At 36.6% G+C, this 23,955-nt stretch overlaps 1 protein-coding gene across 1 annotated transcript in view; it reads left to right on the forward strand.

Annotated features, from left to right (window-relative positions):
- The first annotated feature begins 289 nt into the window (after positions 1–289).
- TINAG (tubulointerstitial nephritis antigen) overlaps positions 290–23,955 on the forward strand; it is a 43,309-nt gene continuing 19,643 nt past the window's right edge. The window contains exons 1-8 of the mRNA XM_017814533.1: positions 290–783; positions 5,050–5,113; positions 6,164–6,253; positions 7,301–7,415; positions 12,576–12,699; positions 14,854–15,001; positions 21,115–21,295; positions 22,020–22,065. Coding sequence (XP_017670022.1) covers positions 414–783; positions 5,050–5,113; positions 6,164–6,253; positions 7,301–7,415; positions 12,576–12,699; positions 14,854–15,001; positions 21,115–21,295; positions 22,020–22,065 — 1,138 coding nt within the window. The 5' untranslated portion in view covers positions 290–413. The remainder of the gene's footprint in view (positions 784–5,049; positions 5,114–6,163; positions 6,254–7,300; positions 7,416–12,575; positions 12,700–14,853; positions 15,002–21,114; positions 21,296–22,019; positions 22,066–23,955) is intronic.

Below are 23,955 nucleotides of genomic sequence, written 5' to 3' on the forward strand. Positions count from 1 at the left end.
TATGAAAAGAAAGAGAGCTTCCTTTGACACCATATACTTATTCCTCACACTGTTTTGATTTTAGGAGTTTAAAGTATAGAACCAAAATATTGGACCATGTATATTTTGCATATTCTGAAACTTTACTATAAACTTACTCACTTGCAAGAGAATGCACCCAACATTTCATAATGACATATACATAATTATGGCTCTGTTTCCAGTATCTCTGTATCTTGGCCAAATAAATCAGTTTACAACATATCTGACTAATAATTAACACATGTGGAATCTTCCTAGAAAACCATAGTCTGCAGCTTTCTGTTCAGATTTTTTTCTGATTGGTAACTGAAGGTACTACACTACAGTGAATGAACATTTGATTATAAAGTGAAGGACAACAAGCCTCAAAAAAGACTGCTAGAAGCACAAGAATGTGGCTCAAAATTCAGATATTGCTCTTATATTGCATTGCAAATGAAGTTTGTATGGCAAAGCAGCTTGATTCTAAAAGAAATTTTCCCGGAGGACTTTACTCTGTAGAAGACGGCGGTTTTGCAAAGCGGAACAGGACTAAAAGGAATCTGTATCAGGGAAGGTCCTGCATGGTACGAGGCTGTTGCACAGGAAGAGATGATGACTGCAGCTTTAATATCGTCTCTAAAGCAGCTATATGTTACTGTGACCAGTACTGTACCTCAGGTTCACCTGGCCCTGTAGACTGTTGTGCTGACTATTGGGATGTTTGTGACCACCCTGTTGGGCCCACCAGGTCAGATGAGCCTTGGCCACCTCCAGCATCAGGTAGGTAGAAAGAAAATACTCAGTTGGCTTTAGTGCATTACAATGAAAATATACATGAAAGAATTACTGATAAATCTTTAGATTGTGTTTATCCTGAAATTGTGACTAAAGACATAGTGGACAAAGATGCTGAAGTATGAAACTGGACTAAGAATTGTGCTTGCTGTTACTTCTTTGTCTCTAGGGACATATTTTTAGCATTGGTTTCATTATATTTCTCTTGGACAGAACCTCTGCTTTACTTGAAACTTCTCAGAGAATAACCTCATGGGGTCAAAATTAGTGTAATCTCAACAACTTCAATATAGCTTCACAGATTAAAATGAGATTAACAGCAAGCTCTAAATATTTGTATCCATCAGTACAAATATATTGTCAAGAAAACTGAAGGTTATCCTGTATGATAGTGCTCTGAGGTATTCTGCAATGGTTTTGATCCAGTGTAGCTTTCCTGTAGGACACTATTTTTCCTGCAACAGCTCAGGTGAAGGAATAGTTGAAGAGATATGGTTAGAACAAGAATTTCTGACATATTTTAGTTCCTTACTAGTTAGTTTGCATTGTGAGTTCCTCCGGCACTACTCTGAATCTAATTTTTTTTAGAACTAGAGATTGCAAAAAAATGATCTGCAAACAACTCGTCCTTCCTTGGCTCCTGCATAGGCCAAATCTCTGTTGGTGAGCAAAATCCGGTATTGTGGATTTTAAGACTATGTATCTTCTTACTGTCAGTAGACCAAAGCTGGCTGAAAACATACCAAAGCTTCAGAAGTCTAAAATCAACAAAAATACTACCATGACATTTTAAAATTAACTGTTTCTTTGCAATAATTTTGCTGCTTGCATTCCAGCATTCTTCAAGAGGCTGTGCTCTTAGCCAGGCATAAATCTGCAGCCAAAATGTGATAAGTGGGAGCAACAAAAATGCTGTAAAACAAATTTGATTTTCCAAAGTGTTTCTAACCATCTAAAAGAATGTTCTGTGATTCTATGTAAATTAAGACATTTGTTTCATATTTATTTGATGCAGTTGTGTATATTATTTCCAACAGATCATGGGGTTGTTGTTGTAAGCTCTACATAAATATGTAGCTGCATTTCTGCTCCAGAGTTGACAGCCTGAAAGTCACCTTTGGCAAACTGTCTCATGGAATTGAATCACTATAGAACCTGCAGCAGTTTGCCATTTGGGCACTGCCTTAAGTCTGCCTCTCAAAGGTAGAAGTGTAACAGAAGGTTTAGATAAGGCAGTAGGTGAGGGGTAATATTTTTACTGCTTTCTTAATCCAATTTTGTGCATTTGCGTTCACTGTTTTGTAACTCCTGGGCTGTACATACCTACTAGAGGTAACAATTATATTTACTCTATTCAATCACCTTTATTTGTCCTATAGATGATGTTATATCATTATTTTATATGTCATCTCAAAAAAAATCCTATTTTTCTGATGTGTAAAATGATAGAAAGTCTGTGTTTTTTAAAATCTGTTTATTGGATATTTATTATATACGTAATTTAGAGGGGAAAAAGGAGAATAATAAATCCAAAATACAGCAAGAAAAAAGCAACAGACAAAACCAAGTCTAAAGGAATTTTCTTGAACAGGAATGTCTGAGAAACTGGAAAAAAAAAAGGAGAAACAAAAAGGACTGAATGCCTGAAGACTAAGCAAATTAGGAAACTTATTTAGAAATGATATATTAGCTGACTTTTAGCAACTGACACTACACATCTGCCTTAGGCTAAGAATTATTTAAGTGCCTGAAGACCATACATGCTAAAGTACTTTTTATCTGGAAGATTCTGATCTTTTGGTTGCCTGTGGTTTTGCTTTCAGAGCTTCCTGAGTAATATTTCTTTAAATAAAGTAATGAACTAAAGTGTTTTACATGGGCTGGAATGTACAGCAATAAAATTGCTCAGTGCTTTATTTCTGGATCCCCACATATTCACTAACTTGGTGTACAGTAGAAACAAGTTATGCTGTGACTTCTTCCATGCACCATGCTGAGGTCATGCACCATGCTGCAGGCCAGTCTTGATTTAATTATGTAGAACTGCTTTGACTTTGCCTTTATGAGTCCAGTGTTCAGTGTATTTCAATGGGTTTTGTGTGTACTTTCAGAAGAAAGTGCACATTCCTGCCCTAGGTACCAAATAGAAGTTCGGGATTTTTTTATTAGTAGTATTTTATTGTTTGCTGTTAGAACAACTGTTTGAGTTTTATCTCTGGACTGTGTTCATTAGTTATTTTGTCTTTTTGTTTCAATTATTCTGATGGTACGAAAAGCCCTATCAGAATCCACACACTGGGACTCACCCTGTCAATGATGTAAAAGTGACATCCAGAGAGTTTGCTAATCACTTTAATGTGAAAGTCAGGATCTGGCCTTTGAGGGAGTAAACCTGAAGACATTTCCCTGACAGAAATGCTCACATCAATATCAGAGGCAACTGTAGTAAGAGCTGTAATGCTATCAGAATGCTGGACTGGGAAGGAAGTCACCATTAATCAAATGCTCTTCTTTTCAATCATGATTTTCACATCATAAAATCCTATTTACAAAGTCATTAAGCTATATTCAAATTAATTAATTTCCTACTTAATATATTAATGTTTGAAAATAAAATATTCAGGGCCAGACAATCTCGTGTTCTCATGTGTCTTTTAGCTTAGATATCTCTGCTCTCTGCCACTGCTGCTGCAGGCAGCACTCCTGGCCTTCTAAATATTAATTTGACTAGGCTAAAGAAACTTCATGGTGTTAATCTTTAATTCCCTAAGCATACATCGTTAGAAAGCTGCTTCTGTACTAGTCTAGATTTGCATCTTGGGCATGGGCGGTGAGCACTGCCAGCAGAGCTCTAGTGAGGCTCTGTCTTGTCACTCAGATGCTGCATCAATATTTCTTTCCCTCTGTATTTTGGAAATATCTTGCTTGAGGCCTCCTTCCAGCTACTATCTGATGCTGACTTTGTGGCAGACTGTGACAAACCGAAACTTTGGTAACTTGCTTTGAGTGTTCTCTGAAAAATACCTCAGATCTTAGCTGAAGTTGAATTAGAGCAGACACTTTGGGCCTCAGACTGCTTAGGTGGGATTTATTTCACCTATATCTGTGCTAGCTACCAGTCTGCTGAATGACCAACAGGGAAGGAAAGACACTTAGAGTTAGTTCATCAACTCTAGTCTACTTCTGCACATTGTTATAAAATTTAATGGGGCTTAGAGTGCTTATTTGTCTCCTGCCAGTGAAGCAAACATATGTGTATGTCTGGGCAGACGAATTCCAGCCCTTGCCATGAGAAGAGGATGGCCTTCCTTAAATTTGCGGTGGGAAAAAAAGCGTGATATCATACAAATTTGCAAGTCAACAGTATGTTACAGTTTAAACTTCTTAGAAATGGAGAAGAAAGGAGTACTTGGGGATTCTGATTCCAATCCCTCCCAGTGGGGGAGGGAACATGATCTCTGTAGGCTCACATGTCAGAATGGGCTGGAAAACAAAGACCCATGAGATAAATGTATAATGTTTGTTATTGACTCAATCTAAAGCCCTCCACAGGCATTCTGAATCTTTCTTTTACTGGAACTTGACAATCAAATGCACTGATGAAACAGTTTATGTGGAAGACCTTAAAACACACACAAGAACTTTTCTCAGTGAAGTGTTATCAAAGAAAAGAAATAGAAGGTACATATTTGTTTGGAAAAAAAATTACTCAGTTTAGGTTTTATACTGGGTTTTGGAGAGTGTGTGAAACATACATTTGCCTCGAAATAGAATTGATCTCTCTGTTTTTCAAAGAGGAGTTATTCTCGCAAGGACAAAATATATTATAATAGGTTTGGAATATTCATTAGGTTTTTAAATTCTATACTGGAAAAACTTATTTCTACTTCAGTTGCCAAATAAGAAATAATTTTTATTAGAAATATTTTCTTTTTATTAGTAGAAAATAACTTTATGTGAAGAATTATTTTTTTTATTCACATGTAAGATAGTATATTTTTCAGTGAGTGTTTTGAATCTGATGCTGATTTTATTTATTATGAATGATAATGTATTTGGTAAAAAATTCAAATACATTAAACTGTCTTCATTATTTGGAAGAAACTGGAAATATATATTGTCAACTTTCAACTAAATAACTCAAGCATATTTCATATAACAAATTAATTTAATAGTAGCAAGATTTTTGAGTAATTCACTTCAAATATTATTTTTATGTCATTTTTACTCATCTATATGTTATTTTGGCAGGTTGTTATAAAGACGGCCGATATTACAGAGAAGGAACATTAATTAAAGACAACTGCAATTCCTGGTAATGTTTCAGAGAACAGCAAATTGAATTTTATCTAGCATATGTCATGAAACAGGAATTAAGGTAGAGAGCATCCTTAAATTCACATTAAAGATGTAATCAAATCAAAATGGCTGGAAGAGCAGTGCTAAATATTAAGGTTTTGTGAAAGTAAATTACAGCCAACTTAGAAGAATGGCAAGAGGGAAACCAGGCTTTCTAATCAAGATATGAATATTAGACTATTGAAATCTCCTCCTCACTAGCCTAATTCTGTTCCTGCTCAGTCAAACCTGAGTCAAAATGGTTTCAGGCTAACTGGTTTCTGGCACTAACCCAAATGCACACAAGACAAGAATCATTAAAGTTTGTGGGATTATTCCTCCGGTGCTTTGCTTTTTTTTTTTTCATGAGTAATGAGACCTTACATTATTTCATAAGGGAAGGAGATATATATGTATATTTAGTAGGAAAGGGTTGAACTTTCCTACATCCCTTTCTTTGCCTTGAGACAGGAGCAGACAGTGCAGACAGGGGAGCTCAGCTGCCAGCTGTGGCAGTCAGTTGCCTGAGCTGCCTCCTTGCTTTGCCTCTTCAAAAACCAGCCCTGCACCTCTAGTCCCAGGGCATCCCAAGGGGCTCCAGCAGCACCCAAACAGAGCTGGGCTTCCCACTGTCCTGACTTTAGCCCAGGGTCCTTGGAGCAAGATGTCTATGGCCACATGGCTCCTTTCTGGGTTTCCAGAGTGAAACTTCCTCATAATATCTCAATTTTGAGGAATTCAACATCAACAATACAGGATGTTGCCTTTTCCCCCCAGTTTTCTCTCACAAAGAAGGAAGCAATATTTTTCAAATGTGACCTTTCCACAAGCTGTAAACTTTCCCACCTTGTTCCAATTAGGATTCATTAGGTAATGAAACAGGAAGAAGTGGCATTATGTTTTCATAAATACTATGTGACGATTATATTGCTTGCACTTTTTTTTATCTATCTCCTTTCTGCTGCTAAAGTGCACATTTCTCTTTTGACAATTCATTTTTTGCTCAATGATATTCTTGTCCTTTCAGCAAATGTTTCAACAGTCTCTGGAAATGTTCAGCAGATGTATGCCTTGTTCGCCAAGACTTAATTCAGGGCATCAATTCTGGAGATTATGGGTGAGAACCCTTTTATTTTAAGGTTTTGTTATAAATCACTGTATTACTTGCTGTATGTATGTGCAAATTACAAGTTATGCAATCCTCCCTGCCCCTTCCTTCTCCAGTAACATTACAGCAATTTGACAGTAAGTGCACATTTCTGAAACTTTCCTAAATAGCTGGCAGATTATAGGGTTTTAAATGGAAAGATATTGAAAGTCTCGTGCTGGTAAGAATTATTGTAAACATCTATCTAAACATTCTCCAGACTTAGAACATTTTTTTTCTCTCAAAGCACAATTTACATCATCTTCCCTTCTTCTTCACTTTATTTATTACTTGGGATAGATACATAAAGTCGTTTTTTCTCCTCCCTTAAGAGCATTATTCTACATAACAGGACTCCAGGTAGTGTTGGAAGAGGAGAAATGGGCCCAAAGAGGACCAAGAAATCAGAACTTTGTGGGGCTTGTTTTTCTTGCTAAAAGTCTCATTTCCCCTAGCTAGTGCACAGGGATTAGGGACACTCCAGTATTGGATCTGTGCCTTGGGAGTCTGCTGACTGTTTACAGACAGAGATACAGGGATTGCCTCCCTATGATCTGAGGTGCTAAATTCAACAATGAAGCCTGCCCAGATTTCAAGCTGTGATGAGTGCTGAAACAGTGTATACTTCATGGGAGACATTCAAACCAACTGGATTAGGATAAATACCTAAATAAGGCACCCGGTGCCCTTAATCTCTTTCTTGTTAGTGGTGAGCAGTGAGGTTTGCCATAGGGTGGTTAAGCCTACCTGAGATATGACTTTTCAGTGACTACAGGGAGACCAAGAACAACGAGACTTCTCCTTTGGTCAAGATGAATCCCATCTCCTTGTTCTTCATACACAAGCATGATAGAAGAGAATGCTCTCCCCTGTAACTCAGCTCTTATCCAATAAAAAATTTCATAGTGTTCCAAATGGATGTTTTTGCTAGTCGTACTATTATAAAGGAGCAATGTATTAATTTGAATGATATCTCTAATGTGGGATTTATTTGTTTGTTTTTTGTCTACGAGGAAGATGGAAAGCTGAGAACTACAGTCAGTTCTGGGGAATGACAGTGGAAGAAGGTTTCAGAAAGCGCCTGGGTACCTTTCCTCCATCTCATTCTTTGCTGAATATGAGAGAAGCTCCAGTAAGTGTCATGTATACTTTTTTAATAACTTTATCACAAGGGAAAATAAATGTGGACGATTATAAGAGTATGATTCAGGGGTTTGATATGAAATGCTCCCATGTTGTAGTTCCCAGAATAGTTCTACAAGTCATAGAGTGTCTGGCCCTATTGATGAAAATTGAGAAAGTAGGAGCAAAAGCAAATATTAACCACTATGAAGCTCTGCACCAATATTAATTTATCATTATAGTTTACTTTAAGATGGCTCCATACTATCCTTTCCATTTGCTAATAATTGAACACTTAGTTGTAACCATAAAAAAGTTCATTAAGGCTAACAGCTAAGACTAAACAGCAATATTTGACAGAAGCTGTGAAAAGTTTTTTTGGGTTTTGAGCAAATGTAAAGAAAAATTATGGGAATCATGACAAAATGAAGTGATTTTCTGCTACCAACTTTTTAAACCTTTTCGCCATGGCCATTTTCATGACGCCTAAATTAAATTTCCTATCATTTATTTATGCTCAAATTAGTTCTGAAGCAAAGCAAATATACTTTAAGTTATGTAGGTAGGTTAAGCATTTTAAGATGCTTTGGACCACTTAGTTTCTTTTTTGAAAGACACAATCTATGGAAATCACAGACCATAAAAAGAAAAACTAACTAGCTCACCATAGTGAAATTAGAAAAATTGCAAGTATAAACAGGTTTTTTATCTTCAGCTTCTATATAGTTCAGACAAGTAATGCCATTTAATTATCTATTAAAAGTCAGTTGTTGATCCTTGTATATATGTTGTGGCAGAAGGGTTTCACATCATGGAAGGCCATGTGAGGACAGCAGTGCAGAGGTACTAACTGGCAGGAAAGTTGGGAAATAGGGTATGGCCTCTGCAATAGTTTTAGCAATTTTAACCCTTTTTCTTGATGCAGACTCATTCTTTGTCACACACAATGTCAGCTCCCTGCACCAGCGTGGCGAGGCAGTGAGCTGGGACCCAGATTGGCCAGCTTGATCAAAATTACACTGTGAAGCTCCAAATTTCCCTGATTTTGTCCCCTTCTAGGAGACGGTTTTCTAGAAGAACATAATATTTTTACTGTCCTTGTGCTGCCTCAGGAAATTTCCTATAATTTGCCACATTTTAATATTGCACAACAAAATATAAAAATTACAATTTTCTTCACTTATAGGCAGCTCCATATCTACTGTCATTGCACAATCCAACAGTTTCATAGCATGGATTGGGCTTACCAGGTGTACATCAATAGATTCTTTCAACTGGCAAAACAGCAGCAGCCATAGAGTTCATTTCCAGGCATTTTTTAAGACAAGTATTTTAACAGATTTTCAAAGACTCTTGACCCTTCTTCTCCTTCCATGAATAATTTTTTGTCACTGATATTTTGTGAAGCATACTATCACATTTACAAAGTCCTAAGTGATAAAAAACTAGTGAATTTGGGTGAAGATGTTTCTATTAAGCTTTGCCTGTCACCAGGTGACAACGCAGAATGGAGTAAAAGAGATATGAATAATGAAATTCAGAAATAATGACTTTTTAATATTTTTCAGGGACACTTTCCAAGCCTTAATGGCTTGACCTTTAAGTGACTTTGTTGAGTACTGATTCATCTGCAGGCCAAAGTACTAGTTACTGTGGATAAACTGGTACTAATTAAATATTTGTGCATTCTCTGGGATTATTACTGCCTTTCCTATTTTGCAAGTGAGAAAACTGGAAGTCATTTGCCCAAAATCACATATTTAGTTGATAACAATGTTACCATTAGTGTTCAGGAGTCTGGGGCTTGTAGCTCTGCTAATGTAAAAAGAAAACCATAGCTATCATTCATTAAATACAACTTTTTTTCCCCTTTAAATAAAATCCATTTCTTCAGCATGCTGCTGATCTACTATTTAAGGAAAAAAAGATGGCTTCTGGTACGTAGAGGCCTGTTGTTCTGATTATTTCATACTGTCTTTTGGGGTAGCACTGAAAAAAGCATTTTTGTGTAGAAGGGGTTCCTTACTCAATTGCATGAAAAAAAAAAATTCAAGAATGTTCAGCCTTTGTGTCTTAACAACTTCACATCTACAGCCCAATCTTAATTCTCAGCAGTGTTGAAAAGTTTGGATGTGGAATAGAGACTTTTTAGTTGTTTCTTTGACTGTCATATCAAACTGCAAATACAACTTCATAACATTAATTCAAATTAAACAGTGTGACAGAGCTACATTTCATCTTAGAGAAAACACGAGCTTCTTGAAGTTGCTCATAGAGCTTTTAAAAGCTCTGCTATCAACAAAAGACTATACCTGCTCAATAAGGTGATGCTTATGGCAGGGAGGGAAGTTTAATATGGTGGCACTTTAGAATACCTAAAAAACAACGATATAGAGCAAGAACTTAATCTGAACTGAGGACTCTCTTGTTGCAGAGTACAGTTAGACCTGAACATAGATCAACAGCTAAATGCACCACTAAAACTCTGATTCCTGACAAAGCTGAAGCTCCTCAATCTGAGAAGGCATTTTCACTGCAAAAGACAGTGTTATCATTCTTGAAGTTCTATGTAGCACAAGAATAACCACCACACCTTTAAAACACACTGTGACACATGTTTCATGGTATTCTGTCAGTACATGTCCTGGCAAGAATTGCAATGGTGGGGTCTGCACCCCCCAGCAACACCTAAGTGCCATCTTAGAAGAAAATGAAATACATAATTCAACAATAAGGTTGAATTTTTCATTAAGTATCAAAGAACTTGTAAAGGCAATGTGAAAGTAGAAAAATATACTAGCTGTTCCACTGATATATGTCTTTTCTCAGTAAAAGACCTCAGCAGTGGTATTTCTCTTGCAAACTGAAGGTCATGTATTCCCATTTTGTCTTTACAAAGCAAGTGATATCTGGAATCTTTTTCCTACCTTAAGAAAAAAAATAAAATTCTTTCCCTCAGAAAAACTATTTCCGCATTTGCAAATTCAGTTATCTTTGGCCTTTTTTCTCTGATGGGTCATCTAACCTTTCTGAAGAAGTCATAGTTGAAGTTCGAGTGCTCTTTTATGTCCACTTACCTTCCTGCTTTGGCCAGGCTGCTAGGCTTCACTGCAGAGAGTACATATGAATGTTTAAAAATAGTTCACCAGTCATTTTGCTGATTGCCTTGTGCTGGCTGATGCTGGTCCATGGAGCATACCTTGAGAAACAGTGGTCTAGACTTAATATTTGTCACAGAGCAGCAGCACTTCTCAATATCAGGGTAACAATTTTTCAGACAAAAAGGCAATGTTTCTGGCTACAGGTCAGTCCTGGATTTATAAATGACAAGGCTGAGGGTTAATGAGGGATTTGTTCAGGGATTTACAACATGAGGCTAATAAATACATTGGCAGTAGTTCAGGAATATATAAAGTAACATTATCACACACTGAAGATCTGTTTAGAATTTTGCTTTTCTCAACTGCCTCATTTGTAGCATTTTAAGCAGCCATTGCCCACATAAGTGTGCTAAACAACATTTACCAAATTTTGCTTGTTTACTGGTTGGTAGTGAATAGTCTTATCATGTAAATGAAATTCTGTTTGTCTGGGATTTCTCCTACATGTTTAATCTTCGAAGTAAATCTTGAGCTTGCGTCTACTCACTAAAAATGAACATAATGATAATTTACCAAGTTATTCTTTAAGATAGACTAGACAGCTTGCAGTATACTTTAGTGGATTCAGCACTCACAGCCTGCATCTAACCTAGTGAACCTGGGTCTGGGCATACACACAGGCTTATCAATCTGCCTGTTGGGGCTGTATCCCAATCTAATGTCAGATTGATTGTACCTGAGGTACAAGCTTCTTTTTCCTTACCCACTTCTCAGCTCTGGGTTTTCTATGGCAAATCCAGGTGTACAAGCTGTATGGAGGCACTGCCAGTTACACAGTGAGTGCAACAAAGTGATCTTGGTACAGGCAAAGTGGTAACATTTGGTTCCCCAAAGAGTTCTGAAATAATTTGAAAGAGCTGGCCTCAAATGTTTCAATCATCTTAGTAAAAGGTATGTAGTTTCATAAATCACATAAACAATTTAGAAAAATGGTGCAGCAAGGACACCCAGAATTAGAAGATAAGTAAATTGAAGTAAAATAATAAAGGAATTTGAACAGGATAAAAGCTATTGTGCTTCAGGGTTTCAGCCTGCTTATGAGAAAGAATCATCAGTGAGCGTTTCGCTTAGGAACAGATTATCATGTTTTATGCATTTTATTTCCCTCTGGAGTTGATGCTATCAACAATTTTTTGAGACAAACTGTTTGAATGGACTAATAATGCAATTCTCTTTGGCCATTCCTATTTCCCTTCGCAGCAAAAACAATCATTCCATAAATTTCATCAGGTGAAAAAATGGGTCAATGGCTCTGATACATTGAACACAGAACAGACTATTAGCGGTTGTACCAGATGGTTCTTGCATATGCAAATATTTATTCAAAGCTTGGAGGACTTTGGAGGTAGACATAAATTAAGGCTGAGAGGTGAAGGTGCCAAAAATGGCTGGCCAAATGGCTTTAGTGAGCAGACTATGAATTCTCATAAGTTTAGAAATCTTTACAAAGTTTTAATCTCCATCAGATTGCAAAGCAGAAGGAAAATTACTGATTTTTGTTCTGTAGCGAGAATAAGTGCTGAAGATTGAAAAACCTCTGTGTAAAAGACAATCCAATGATACACTGTACCAATGCCTCTCCCATAGTGATTAAAATTCCCTACCTATAGCCACATGTCAAGGAGAAGAGGGTAATTGAACTTCACAGCTATTCGTAGCAGAAGGTTTTTCTTTCCAAAAATTCCAGCTGGGTCATACTTTGCATATTTCATAGAGAATTGTTGTTTGAGATAAAAATCCGAGAGGAACTGGACAGGTTATTCAGGTTGGCAGTCATGGAGCTCAGCTTTCCAGCTCAGCTAGTGGAGTGCCAGGACTCCACTAGCTCTCATAGGGGTTTAGCATCCAGCCATGGGGTAATCACCTCAGGGTTGCTTGGGAAGCCACAGGTGTCAAGGCTTTAGGGTTCCTCAATTCAAAAATTTAGAATTTTATAAACAAAATTACTGTAAAATTTAATATAAAAATATGAATTGAAGCACATACAGATCTTCTACATTTTGCTTTAGGGAAAGTCACTTCCAGAAGAAAAGTTTCCTGCAATTTTTTCAGCCACTTATGAGTGGCCTGAGTGGATTCATGATCCTTTGGATCAACGAAACTGTGGAGCATCCTGGGCTTTTTCAACCGCAAGTAATATGAATATTTTCTCCCTTTAAAAGTATCACTGATGTTAGATGTGTAAAGTGAATAGTAATTAAACAATTTCAGCTTGCTTTTCACTCTTTATTAGCAAGTAGGAATATTTGAAATTGCTGTAACTTTCCCTGTATGTTGTCCCAAATTCTTAAGAAGTCAATCTAAGCTGCAGCTCTTTGTTTGATTTTCATAAGATTGCGTAACATAGGGAGAATTTTTTTGTGAGAGAAAGTAGAAAATGAATTGACTGATGCACTTTATTGTAACTAGTAGAGTAGCTTTTTTAACATAAAAAAATCTACATCCCTTGTCTGTGCAACTACATGCTTTATTGAAATCTTAAAACAGGTAGGCTTCAATTTCTTTATATGTATTCATATATTTCTGCATTTAACAGTTTCCAACCCTTGCTACTCAAATAAATTGGGTATAATATTTTCAAATATTATGAGAAGAAAGGCCCTGAAAGTGCTCAGATATTTGTGGAAAAAACAATCTTTCGAATTCTGTGAACAATGTCAGTAATGCAATTCAACCTCATGTGCTACAACCTCTGGTTTTATGAAAAGTGGACACGATTGTCACTTTCGCCAAAGAAGTTAAAAAATCAGCTAGGTACATTTTTCTTGCAATAAATCTCAGTGTGTATTGGGATATATAAAGCTAGAGAAAAAAATTATGCAATCAATCTTTATGACTTAATTTGGCCAGTGGGTCCTCATTGGTGCAGGTTGCTGCAACTGCTTCTTTAAATCACAACAGGAAGAGAAGGAAAAGAAGCATTTAGGCCAGCTAACCCCAGCTTTCTATAAAAGTCAGACCAAAACCACTTTTTTCCCTGTCCTGTCCACTGCAGACCAAGAGAGCTTTTAACAGCTCTACTGACAGATTACTGTGGAGATGTACAGAGATCACTGAGGGAAAGACTTCCCAGACATTATGTCTAAATTTTCCCTTTCATAAGTAAATCTTTTTATTTTAATTCATTGTTATTTTCAAAGCTAGATATTATAAGATGCCTTCCCATGTTGTTTAGCTGCATCTAACAATTTTCAATTTTTCTTCGCAAGATTAATTGTTGTTCAATGAATAGAAAACCACTACTGTATAATTTTTTCTTATCATGAGTAATTTCTGTAACTATTCCAAAACTATTTACTAAAAGACTCTTATACCTATGAAAATAAATTCATCATCATGTGACAGCTCACAAAAGCACAAAACACAATTGTCACCTGCCATGAGCAGATTCACTTTTCTGAAGTCTTGCCCAAAATTCACCAAAGCTAGTGTTGATTTTGATGGAGCCTTAGATTTCAAGATATTTTTAAAAAATTTATTTTCAGGTTCAAAATGAGGGGCTAAAAGTAACAAAAATATAATTTAATCACAGGTAATGACTGGGATTGGGGCTTAATGGTTGTTTCATCATCATTCGATAAAGAACGTAGAAGTAGGTTAGTTTCAACCACAACTTAGTTAACCTAGGCTGCCTTTAAATCAGTGCATAAATATATAAGTACTAAGAATTATGACTATCTGATTGAATTCAGACATCTAAGATGTCTATCTCAGAAGAAGAATTTTGTGTGATAAGGGAAGAAAGTACAAAGAATACTACATTTACACTTTAATATGAACATGTCCAAATATTCTTTCTAATGAAACCAATAGATGTCTCCAGTCTTGAATTTTCTTCTTCAAAGGACTGTTCATTTTTGCTTTTCCCCCCTGCACCCTCAAATAAAGAAAAGAAAGGTGGAAAAGAAAGTGAAGAGATTTGGAAACTCAGCTGCAGAGAGGTGGGGAAGTATGAAGAAAACTGGATATGACTGTGCATTTACGGACATCATAGAGACTATCAGACTAAATTATGTAAATATCTCATCTGATTTTAGATATGTGGGACTTTACAATAACAAGTAAATCTAGAGATTTGTAATATTACAGCAAAGTTGCTCATGATGCTTTGCAGTTTCACAATCTTCTCTCTTGAAAGTCTCTACGGATTATATTGGTATTGTTTAGTGAAGATATCTGCACAGGCAGAAAATATTGGGATTGTATTTCAGTCCTTTTCCACGATGACAAATGTGAAGTTGTGAGTAATTATTTGTTTTTTATAAAAGAATATTTATTTCAAAACAGGTGTTGCAGCAGATAGAATAACAATTCATTCCAAGGGTCAGATCACAGACAACCTTTCTGTTCAGAATTTGATCTCTTGTGATACCAATCAACATGGATGTAATGGTGGAAGTATTGATGGTGCTTGGAGATATCTGAAAACACACGGGTAAATATTTTATCTAACTGTTTGGATTATTTTAACTTGAAACAGTTGCTTAAATTACAATAAGACAATACTGTAAGTGGACTCAAAATGTCTGTGGTTCTTGGGATACAGGATCTTCATGTTAAACAACCTTGAGTAAGCAGCCACCTGCATGAGATCACATTGTGAGTATTCAAAAGAATCAAACATGTTTTCTCTATGAAGCAAATTGTAATAATCTCATCCCAAGGTTTATTCCAGAATGCAACACTCTATCAAGGACTATACCTAGATCCTTCTTCCTTCAGGTCAGACTAAGCAAAGTTAACAGCTGTCAAAGGCCACACAGAGAACTAGAGACTTTTTAAAAATGGCATAAAATCATTTATAGACTTACAGAATGATTTAGGTTGGAACTTTTGAAGGTCGCCTGGTCCAGTGTTCTGCTCAAAGCATGACTATGAAATTAGAACAGACTGTTCAGGTCATGTCCCTGAACACATTTGGAGTATCTTCAAGGATGGAGTATCCACAGCCTTTTCTGCAGCAGGTCACTTTGTTTGACCACTCACGGTCAAATACTTTTCTCTTACATCAGCATTTTCTTTGGTACAACTTGTGACTGGTACCTTTCTACTTTTCACTGTGCATCTCCAAGAGTTTTGCTCTGTCTCATCGATAGCTCTCTTTATGTAGTTGATGACAGGAATTAGATCCTCTTTTAGCTTTCTCTTCTCTGGGCTGAACAAGTCCAGCTGTCTCAGCTGTTTTAGTTCCAGTCCCCTAAGTGCCTTCCACTGGACTTACTCCGTTTATCAGTGTCTTTCCTGGGGATTACATAAGTGAACATATTACTTTATCTGTGGAGTAGTAATTTGAGGGGAATAATAATTTTTCACAATGTCTTGGCTATGTTCTTGATAATTCAGCCTAGTATTGGTTGTCCACGTTTGTGAGAGGGCTCACTGCTGAGCTACATTCAACTTTCTGTTTCTCAGGACCTCATGTCCTTCTCTGTAAAACAGCTTTCTACACAGGCAGTGCCCTGCCAGTACCTGGGCAGTTCTGGCTCAGAGGTGGGATTTGCCATCTGTTTTTGTTGAACTTTTTGATATTTCCATGTGCTCATTTCTCCAGCCTATTAACACAGCTATGAATGGCAGTTGTGCATACTAATCACTCACCACCAGCTTTGCATTCTCCACAAACTGGCTAAGGGTGCCTTACATCCCACTATCAAGATTGTTAATAGAGATGCAAAACTGTTGCTTTTGTGTTAACTCCTGAGGAATGCCACTAGGAAACAGACACCAGTCATTTTGATCTGTCAACCTTTCAGCATACCAATTCACAACTGTACTTGTAAGCAACTTATCTAAGCCAATAAACTAGAGGAACACCATGGGAAACTATGCTGAAAATGTTGCTAAAGGCAAGGTAAATGATATCTACTGCTTTTCTTATTCTCCACGGAACCAGTCATTTCATCATGGTCAGATCATCTCATCATCTCATCACTACCTGTCATGGTAAATCTGCATTGCCTTTTCTTATTCAACTCCTTAAAATTTGTATGCCTGGAAATGGCTTCTAGGAGAATTTCAATAACCACATTTTATATACCATATAATTAAATTCTGCTGGTTTTCACATTACCAGAATATTTTTGTCCTTTCTGTTCTATACCAAAATCAATTTTCTCTCTCGTTTCTCATTTTCATGCAATCTTATCCCTTATTCTGTCTTTAATATATCTGAAATTGGCAGACAGAGAGATCTCAGGTGTGCTCTCTGTCACCTTTTAATTTAAGTAAAAAACAAACAAACAAACCATGGCAAGAGCAAAAGAATGTCAGATGTGATGCATCTTACTTGACAAGGCGGCCTAGGGATCCAGATGAAGACCTGTCATTCACGTAGACACAGTATACAAGCGATCATTCTGCTTTCTGCAGGTGTAGCAAACTATTTCTGATCTGACAAAGATTTCATATTGTTATGAGGAGAGTTTATATCAAGCACTGCTTGATCTTTCTCTCTCAGGGTTTAAACCCTAAACTAGTTTTGATCTAGGTTTTGAGCGGGAGACCCTTTAGGTGAGTGATTCTATCCAGCAAAGGCCACTCAGCACCTCATGGGGGTAAAGGCAAAGGCTTCATTTACGAGAAATGAAAGTTCTAACTTGACATTTTAACTGTAAACACTTTTAAACTGCAATAATTTTCTGTATCTAGGAGAACAGTCTCCTTTTAATCAGTAGCTCATGCTCTTAGGAGAGTAATTACAACTCTCACTGGACTGTTTGCTTGCCTGTTAAGGACAGGAGCTCAAGAATTGACAGTGTAGATAAAAGAAGAGGTGAAGTTAGAGCAAGTTATTTTTAGAGGAAAAGCTGTAAAGAATGCAGCAATAGGACAATCTCTTAGTCTTCTATTCCCTCTGCCTGTTATCGCTCTATGGGCATAACCACCATGAGGCCATAATAATAAGATTCTTTCTATACCAGCAAATAGTAGTATTTTTACCTTAAGCACTGTAGTTAATGACAGAGCCTGTTCTGCAGAGGCAGTTTAAGTATAAAAGACTTAGCTTATTTTTGTAAGGAAAGCAAGGCAGGCTGCGGCTGTATGAGCCACTTCATTATCCACCTAGCTGTAACCATGCAGGAGCTTGTCCTGGTGTAAATGCAGTAGCAAGAAGATTGACCTGACTGAGTAGCTGTGTAACATTGCTGGGCAGAGCAGGCTTTGTGACTGATATAAGCCTGGAATCACACAGCCACAGCACCTCAGCTCACCATAGCACACCTGTGAACTGCCTTTTCACCTCCACAGTCCCAAGTACTTGCTTGTGGCTCAGCCTCATGGTATTCACCAGCCTCTTTGCAGGTGACTGTCTGAGTAAAGAATCCGAAGGGGAGTTTTGAGATACGTTATGAATTTTTTTGGAAACTATCTAGATCTCCAATAAATCTCAACAATACAAGATTATTTTCTTAGTAATTTATTAAGCTTTTTTTTTCCCATGGAGCTAGCTCTAGTATGTACAACATCACTGTGCTATGACAGACCTTTACCTGCTACCCATTCTTATCCCCAATCATTGATTTGCCATCAAAGTGCCACATGAGAAAGTATTTCTACTTTTGTATTTTTATAAACATTTCTATATCCTGATTTTCTTTCCTCAAGTTCAAATGGTATTTCAGATTCTGTTCCAACAGTTCCAGACACAAATTAACATCTCAAGTGAAACATCCAAATATCTTTGAGAACAGATACTGGAAGAACACAAGAACAGCTATGCTGGATCTGAGCAAGGGTCCATCTAGCCCGATATTTTGTCTCTGACAATGGAGAAGAGCAAGTAATATCAAAAACAACAACAAAACTTTTTGATTCACTGGACTCATAATTGAACAATTTTTGTAGCTAAACTCTCCAATGCATAAGTCTTTACCTCTGACAATGAAAAAAATGGAAATTTATGGCATGAAGTGTCTTTTGAATGAGCCCGGTTGAATAGTGCTTGCTTCCTCACACTTTCAGGTAACTTTTATTTTTATGGACGATTATATTGCAATCATTTTTCGTTATCTCCATAGCCTACAATAGGGAGAAAACCCATTGATTTTCTGTGGGGGCTTGTAAATTTCCACAGCAGGCTTTCGATGCTGTTTTAAAGTTTCTAGTGTTCTGATTTCTGAAGTGTGCTTGTCTCAGGTTTTTGACAGATGTTCAGAAAAATTGAGTGCTGGCCTAAACTATCCACAGTGAAATCAGCAGAAGACTTCCATAAAGCTCAATGTGCTTAAGCTAGTGCTGAGACCTGACTTTTCAGAATCAGTACCCGATTAACAGCAAAATCTGCTGTAAGTGGAGCTGAAACAATGTTTAACTCTCACTCTTTCTCTCTATCCTCCTTCATTAAAGAATAAATATGTATTCTATTTCTAATTATTATTAATTTTACGTATTTTAGTTACAAGCCATAATTTTTGAGAAATCAATGTTCTTTGAAAGCATCTATTTTAACTATTAAGGGAAATTAAAAGGTTATATTTTTCAAGAATGAGAAAGAAATGTTTCATTTTCAGGTAGTATAGAGGTTATACACTTGGATGCAAACACTGCTTCTAATCAGACTTTAACCTGATTTATACCTTGAACTCTTAGCAGTTGCAGGGTATGAGAAAGATATTACTGTAATTTTTTTTGGCCAACTTGCTAATAACACAGTCTCATGTTTTGGATTTCTTTTTTATCCCACAACTCAAATATAAAAATGCAATAAAAACACAAAACCTTTCATGAGATTGAACACATAAACATGACTTCAGATGAATTCTGCTAAGAATGTATGAATGTAACACAGAATTTTCTTGCTTCTCCTTGGATCCTGGTTGTTTCTAATATTATTTTCATATATGTGCATCTATATTTGTGCACATAAATGTATCTACATCTATTTCTGTTTCGATTCTATGAGTCTTCCAGCAAGGTCTTCTCTTTGAAGTATTTTTAATGTTTACTGTTGTGCTGGTGCTTCAGCATATACAAACTCATGTTTCATCAAAAAGCTGTTAAATTATGTTACTCACAACTGCAGAATTTATGGTTGGTGCAAAGGTGACTATTAGTTCAGAATGAGTAATCGTGTCTCCAGAGTGCTACTGTATTTTTTGGTGCTTCACTTCTGTTGACATAGAAATAAGACTCATCCATGCAGAACCTGTGAAAAGTCCATCAGGACAATCCAACTGAAAGAAGAGGGTGAAAAATCCCTACTCCAGGAATTAATTTCTCCTCTGTTGTCTCCCTTTGAGGTGTCTCTAAGTACACCTGAGTAATAGGTGTCATACCTTTCTTTTTACTGGACTACCATCACCTACTCCTGCCCTACCTATGCTAGACTGTGCTCTGAGGACTGTATTTGCTCGTCTTACCTGCCTTACAGGCCTGATTGCACTCAGTAGTAATCCTGTATTTCTTTTGGAAATCTATCATCAGTGCTGAATAGAATAATTACATATAGAGATAAATAGATTTTATAAATATTTATAGATGTGTACATATATAAACCAAAGATTTACTTCTACCCGGCAGTAGAAACATAGCATAATAAAAGTTAAAACTGAGTGATAAAAACCTCTGTGTGTTTGGCCTAAATACTTTCCATTCTTCATTGAAAATCTGTGAATCCAGAACACTTTCAGATATTCAGAAGGGATTAAAAGGGTTTGTCAGTGAGCAGATTGAAGACCTAAGCAATAACAGCCTAGCAACCTTACAACCTTAGGTGGATAATCCCTTTTCATCTAAGCTGAATTATTTTTGAAGCTTGTGGATGTATGTGATCTAGTTTGGGCAGAAAGGATTTGGTAAGAAAAAGACATTTTCCTCAGGTAGTTTTTCTACCACCAAATGCTAATGGGAAAATGCTATGTCTTATCCAAAATAGCTGAAACATATATGGGCTTGTCTTGTAAAACTACGGACAACTAAGTATATGTAGGCAAACATAATTATACTCCATATTGTGTAGAAATAATTTTCTTTTCCTCAGATTCTGAAAGTTTAGTATAATTGATGAGATACTTAAATACATACGCTTCTTATAGCACTGCCTATTTTAAAATATTCTGCTTCATTGAACTATTTAATTATGCTCTTTAAAAAACGCTACTTATAAGCTTCCAGAGCATTAACGCAGAAATGTGTACATTGTTTTGGAAATACCTAGCAGTATTCCATGCCCTTTTCACAAGCCATTTTTGCCAAATGAATCCCATTGACAACACTGGTAATTTCTTGATCTTATGCCATGTGAACTTTCATGCATCACTAATGAGATGAATGTACCAGGTGACAAGTGCTAAGCCACTTTTTCTGCCCTATCTCTCTTCAAAGAAGGGTTGGGAGAGGACTACTCTAATTGAAACTTAATCATAAATATCATGTATGTGAACTGAAGGAAATGCCAGCCAGTCGAAGATATGAGTCATTCACACTTTTGAAGAATATTACTTGAAATATGACAGTTGCAAAATAGTTAAAAGCTTGACATAAAATGGCAAAAATGTTTAAGCAAGCTTCTTATCAACTTTTTTTTTTTTTTTTTTACTATCTGGACAGGGTTGTATCCTATGCTTGTTATCCATCATTTTGGAATAGTCACCTGGGGCCATCAGCTGAAAATCACTGTTATGTGTCAAGTGAATATGGAAAAAACTATACAGATGGGCCATGTCCCAATGCTTTAGAAAAATCCAATCGGTTATACCGGTGTGCCTCTCACTACAGGGTCTCCTCAAAAGTAAGTTCATGGTGTGGTGTTCACTTACTGTCTCACTTCTTTTACTCCTTTGGGGATTCAATATTATCTAGCATATTAAAATATGTCCACTTTACTTCAAGACTAGAGCTGTGAATTTTCCTTTATGTTGTCTTTGTATTTTCATAAGATTTTAAATTCTTTACAGTTTCTCACTTGTACATCATCTCTTTAAAGCTGATGCTTTGTGGTCCTATAGAAATTAGAGATAGAAAAGAAAGTTTGCAGTCATCATGGTGCATTAGTGCTTCTTAAACATGTTTCTGAAGCTTTTGTTCATTTGGTAAACCAAATATTTTCTAGCAGAAATCCAAGTAAAATGGTATATTTATACTATATATAAGTACACTTTGATCAACATAACTGGTGTACTCTGGCCTCCAATCAGGAGGCCTGGAGACACACCATCTATAACGCTGCTGATGCCTTTGAGAAAGCACACAGGATCACTCTCAAGGAGAAAAGACAATGCAGAAAGAATCGTGCCTTGCAGAATATACCACCCAAGGAGTCTTTCTGCTGTGCCTTTTGCAACCGGACGTGCCTGTCTTGTATTGGCCTTTTTAGCCACCAGTGCACTTGTAACAAACGTGGGTAGAGCCCTTCCCAAATCTTCATTCGTGAAGCCTGGCCATGATAAGTACACTATTTAATAAATGTATTATCTTCCCTTGCCCTTTCTTCTGCTGCTCTCACCTCCTCTCAGGAAACTGATATAATGAAAGAAATCATGGACAAAGGACCAGTGCAAGGTATGGTAAGTTTGGAAGATGATCATGTTATTGAAATAATTAGACCATGGAATGACCTTTTGTCAAAATATTAGAAAACACAAGTTACATGCCACAGTGAAGAAACCAGTCATATGCACTGTAGTTCATCCAGGGACATTTGGTGTGCAAGTAGTAGCCCTAAAGGCAGTACTACTGCATCAGAGTCTGTAAAGAGTGAAATGACCTTAAGCTGCATTTGTTGAAACTTTGTGCAAAATCTATGTGCAGGAAATGTGTTTTTTTCAATGACAGTTCTTCAGTCACCAATGAAATAGCAATTTGTGGCTGTGCAGAAGGAATTAAATGTTAGTCAAGCTCTGCTGTCTAGGTCTGAGGTTGATTTCCCCACAAGCTAAGGCCAACCCATCAGGCCTGCTCTCCTCTGATAGTAATGTTGAAGGATATGGGCCCTCTAGCAAGTCATTCAGTACTGAAATACCCCCAGGATTTCCTATTTCAGAGCCCGAATGCTCTTGTTGACTGTAGAGGCTTATGAGTTTTGATTTTTTTTCTGCTGAACTCTGCAATGAAGATCCCTGATCTCTTAGAGGTCAGAAATAAAGAGACATCAGCAGTGAGTCAGGAACAGCAAAAAAACTGTTTACCCTGGATACTGTCCATTTGTGGCAGTGGATGGTGCTGGCAGCAGGTGAAAATGCAGGTTCCTGCTCACACCTCAGGCCCGTGTAACTAGAGAGGTTGAGGGATGTGGGGCTCGGGGTGATGGAGAAAGGTCATAGTGCAGGATGTCTGCCTACACTGGGTGGACCAAAGCATTTTATTCAGGGGACTTCTGCATATCTACTGCCTTTAATTATAAAAGGTTTTATCATAATCTCCAATTTATAATTCAAATGGTTTTGATTATTAGATAGAATTCATTTTCATGCATGGAGTGGAAATGGCTTCTTTAAGTTCTTTATGTGTGCAGCTGAAATTAATCTGAAGCTCAGACTTACCAAGAACATCATCAGTCATTTTTTTGTTCTGTCCAAGTTTGTTTGCCCAAGGAATATATTCTTTCCCACACTGCATTTGATCTAGATGCAAGGACAGTAATTTCTGCTATTTTTAAGAAAATGAAAAAATTAGGATCCTCGAGATAGAATTTCAGACATCTCTTGAATATCGCATTCATAATCTGCGTATACACAGTTTGCTGGATTAATCTCTTAGTGCTAAGTCTTCTATACAAAATAATCAATATTCAGCCTTCTGTTAGGATTTAACCACTCAACACTTCATATAATTTTTGAAATGTCAATGTTTTTCATTTATTGGGTTAAGGTAATGCTGTATGTAGAAAAATCAAGATCTAAATAAGAGCATATAACTCAGAGTATCAGAGTATGCATCACTGAGTCAAATTACTTTCCTTTTTTTTTTTTTTGGCTATAATGTGATTTTTAAATGAGTCACAGTTGCTACCCAATAGTTTGTCACTAAATTCTCTCTTCTATCATCCCATATTACAAACGCAACCAGGGTATAAATCTAATTGTAAAACCATATCATACTTTTTTTCCCAAAACATCCTGCAAATGATCTTTAAATACTGAAGGAGATTTTCCATTATTCATTCACTTGTCATTCTTCAAGAACTTACAAATTGCTTAGGGCCAATCTTATCTAATGTACTAGGTAATGTTTAATAGCTGGAAAGATCCAGCTAAATCCTTTAAAGATCATGATGTCAGTCATACTGTTTAATGATTAATGGACTTTGATTTTTGGCTATATTCAAAGTTAAGAAAAAAATATTTTTTAAATAATTTTGAAGCAGGAGGTGTAGAAATGTAATTGAAGATTTTATATTATACAGCTTTCAAGTTAGAATGACAATTTCTCTCTAACATATGTTGTCTTATA

Source organism: Lepidothrix coronata, unplaced genomic scaffold (genome assembly GCF_001604755.1).
Source record: "Lepidothrix coronata isolate B3197 unplaced genomic scaffold, Lepidothrix_coronata-1.0 Scaffold45, whole genome shotgun sequence".
NCBI lineage: Eukaryota > Metazoa > Chordata > Aves > Passeriformes > Pipridae > Lepidothrix > Lepidothrix coronata.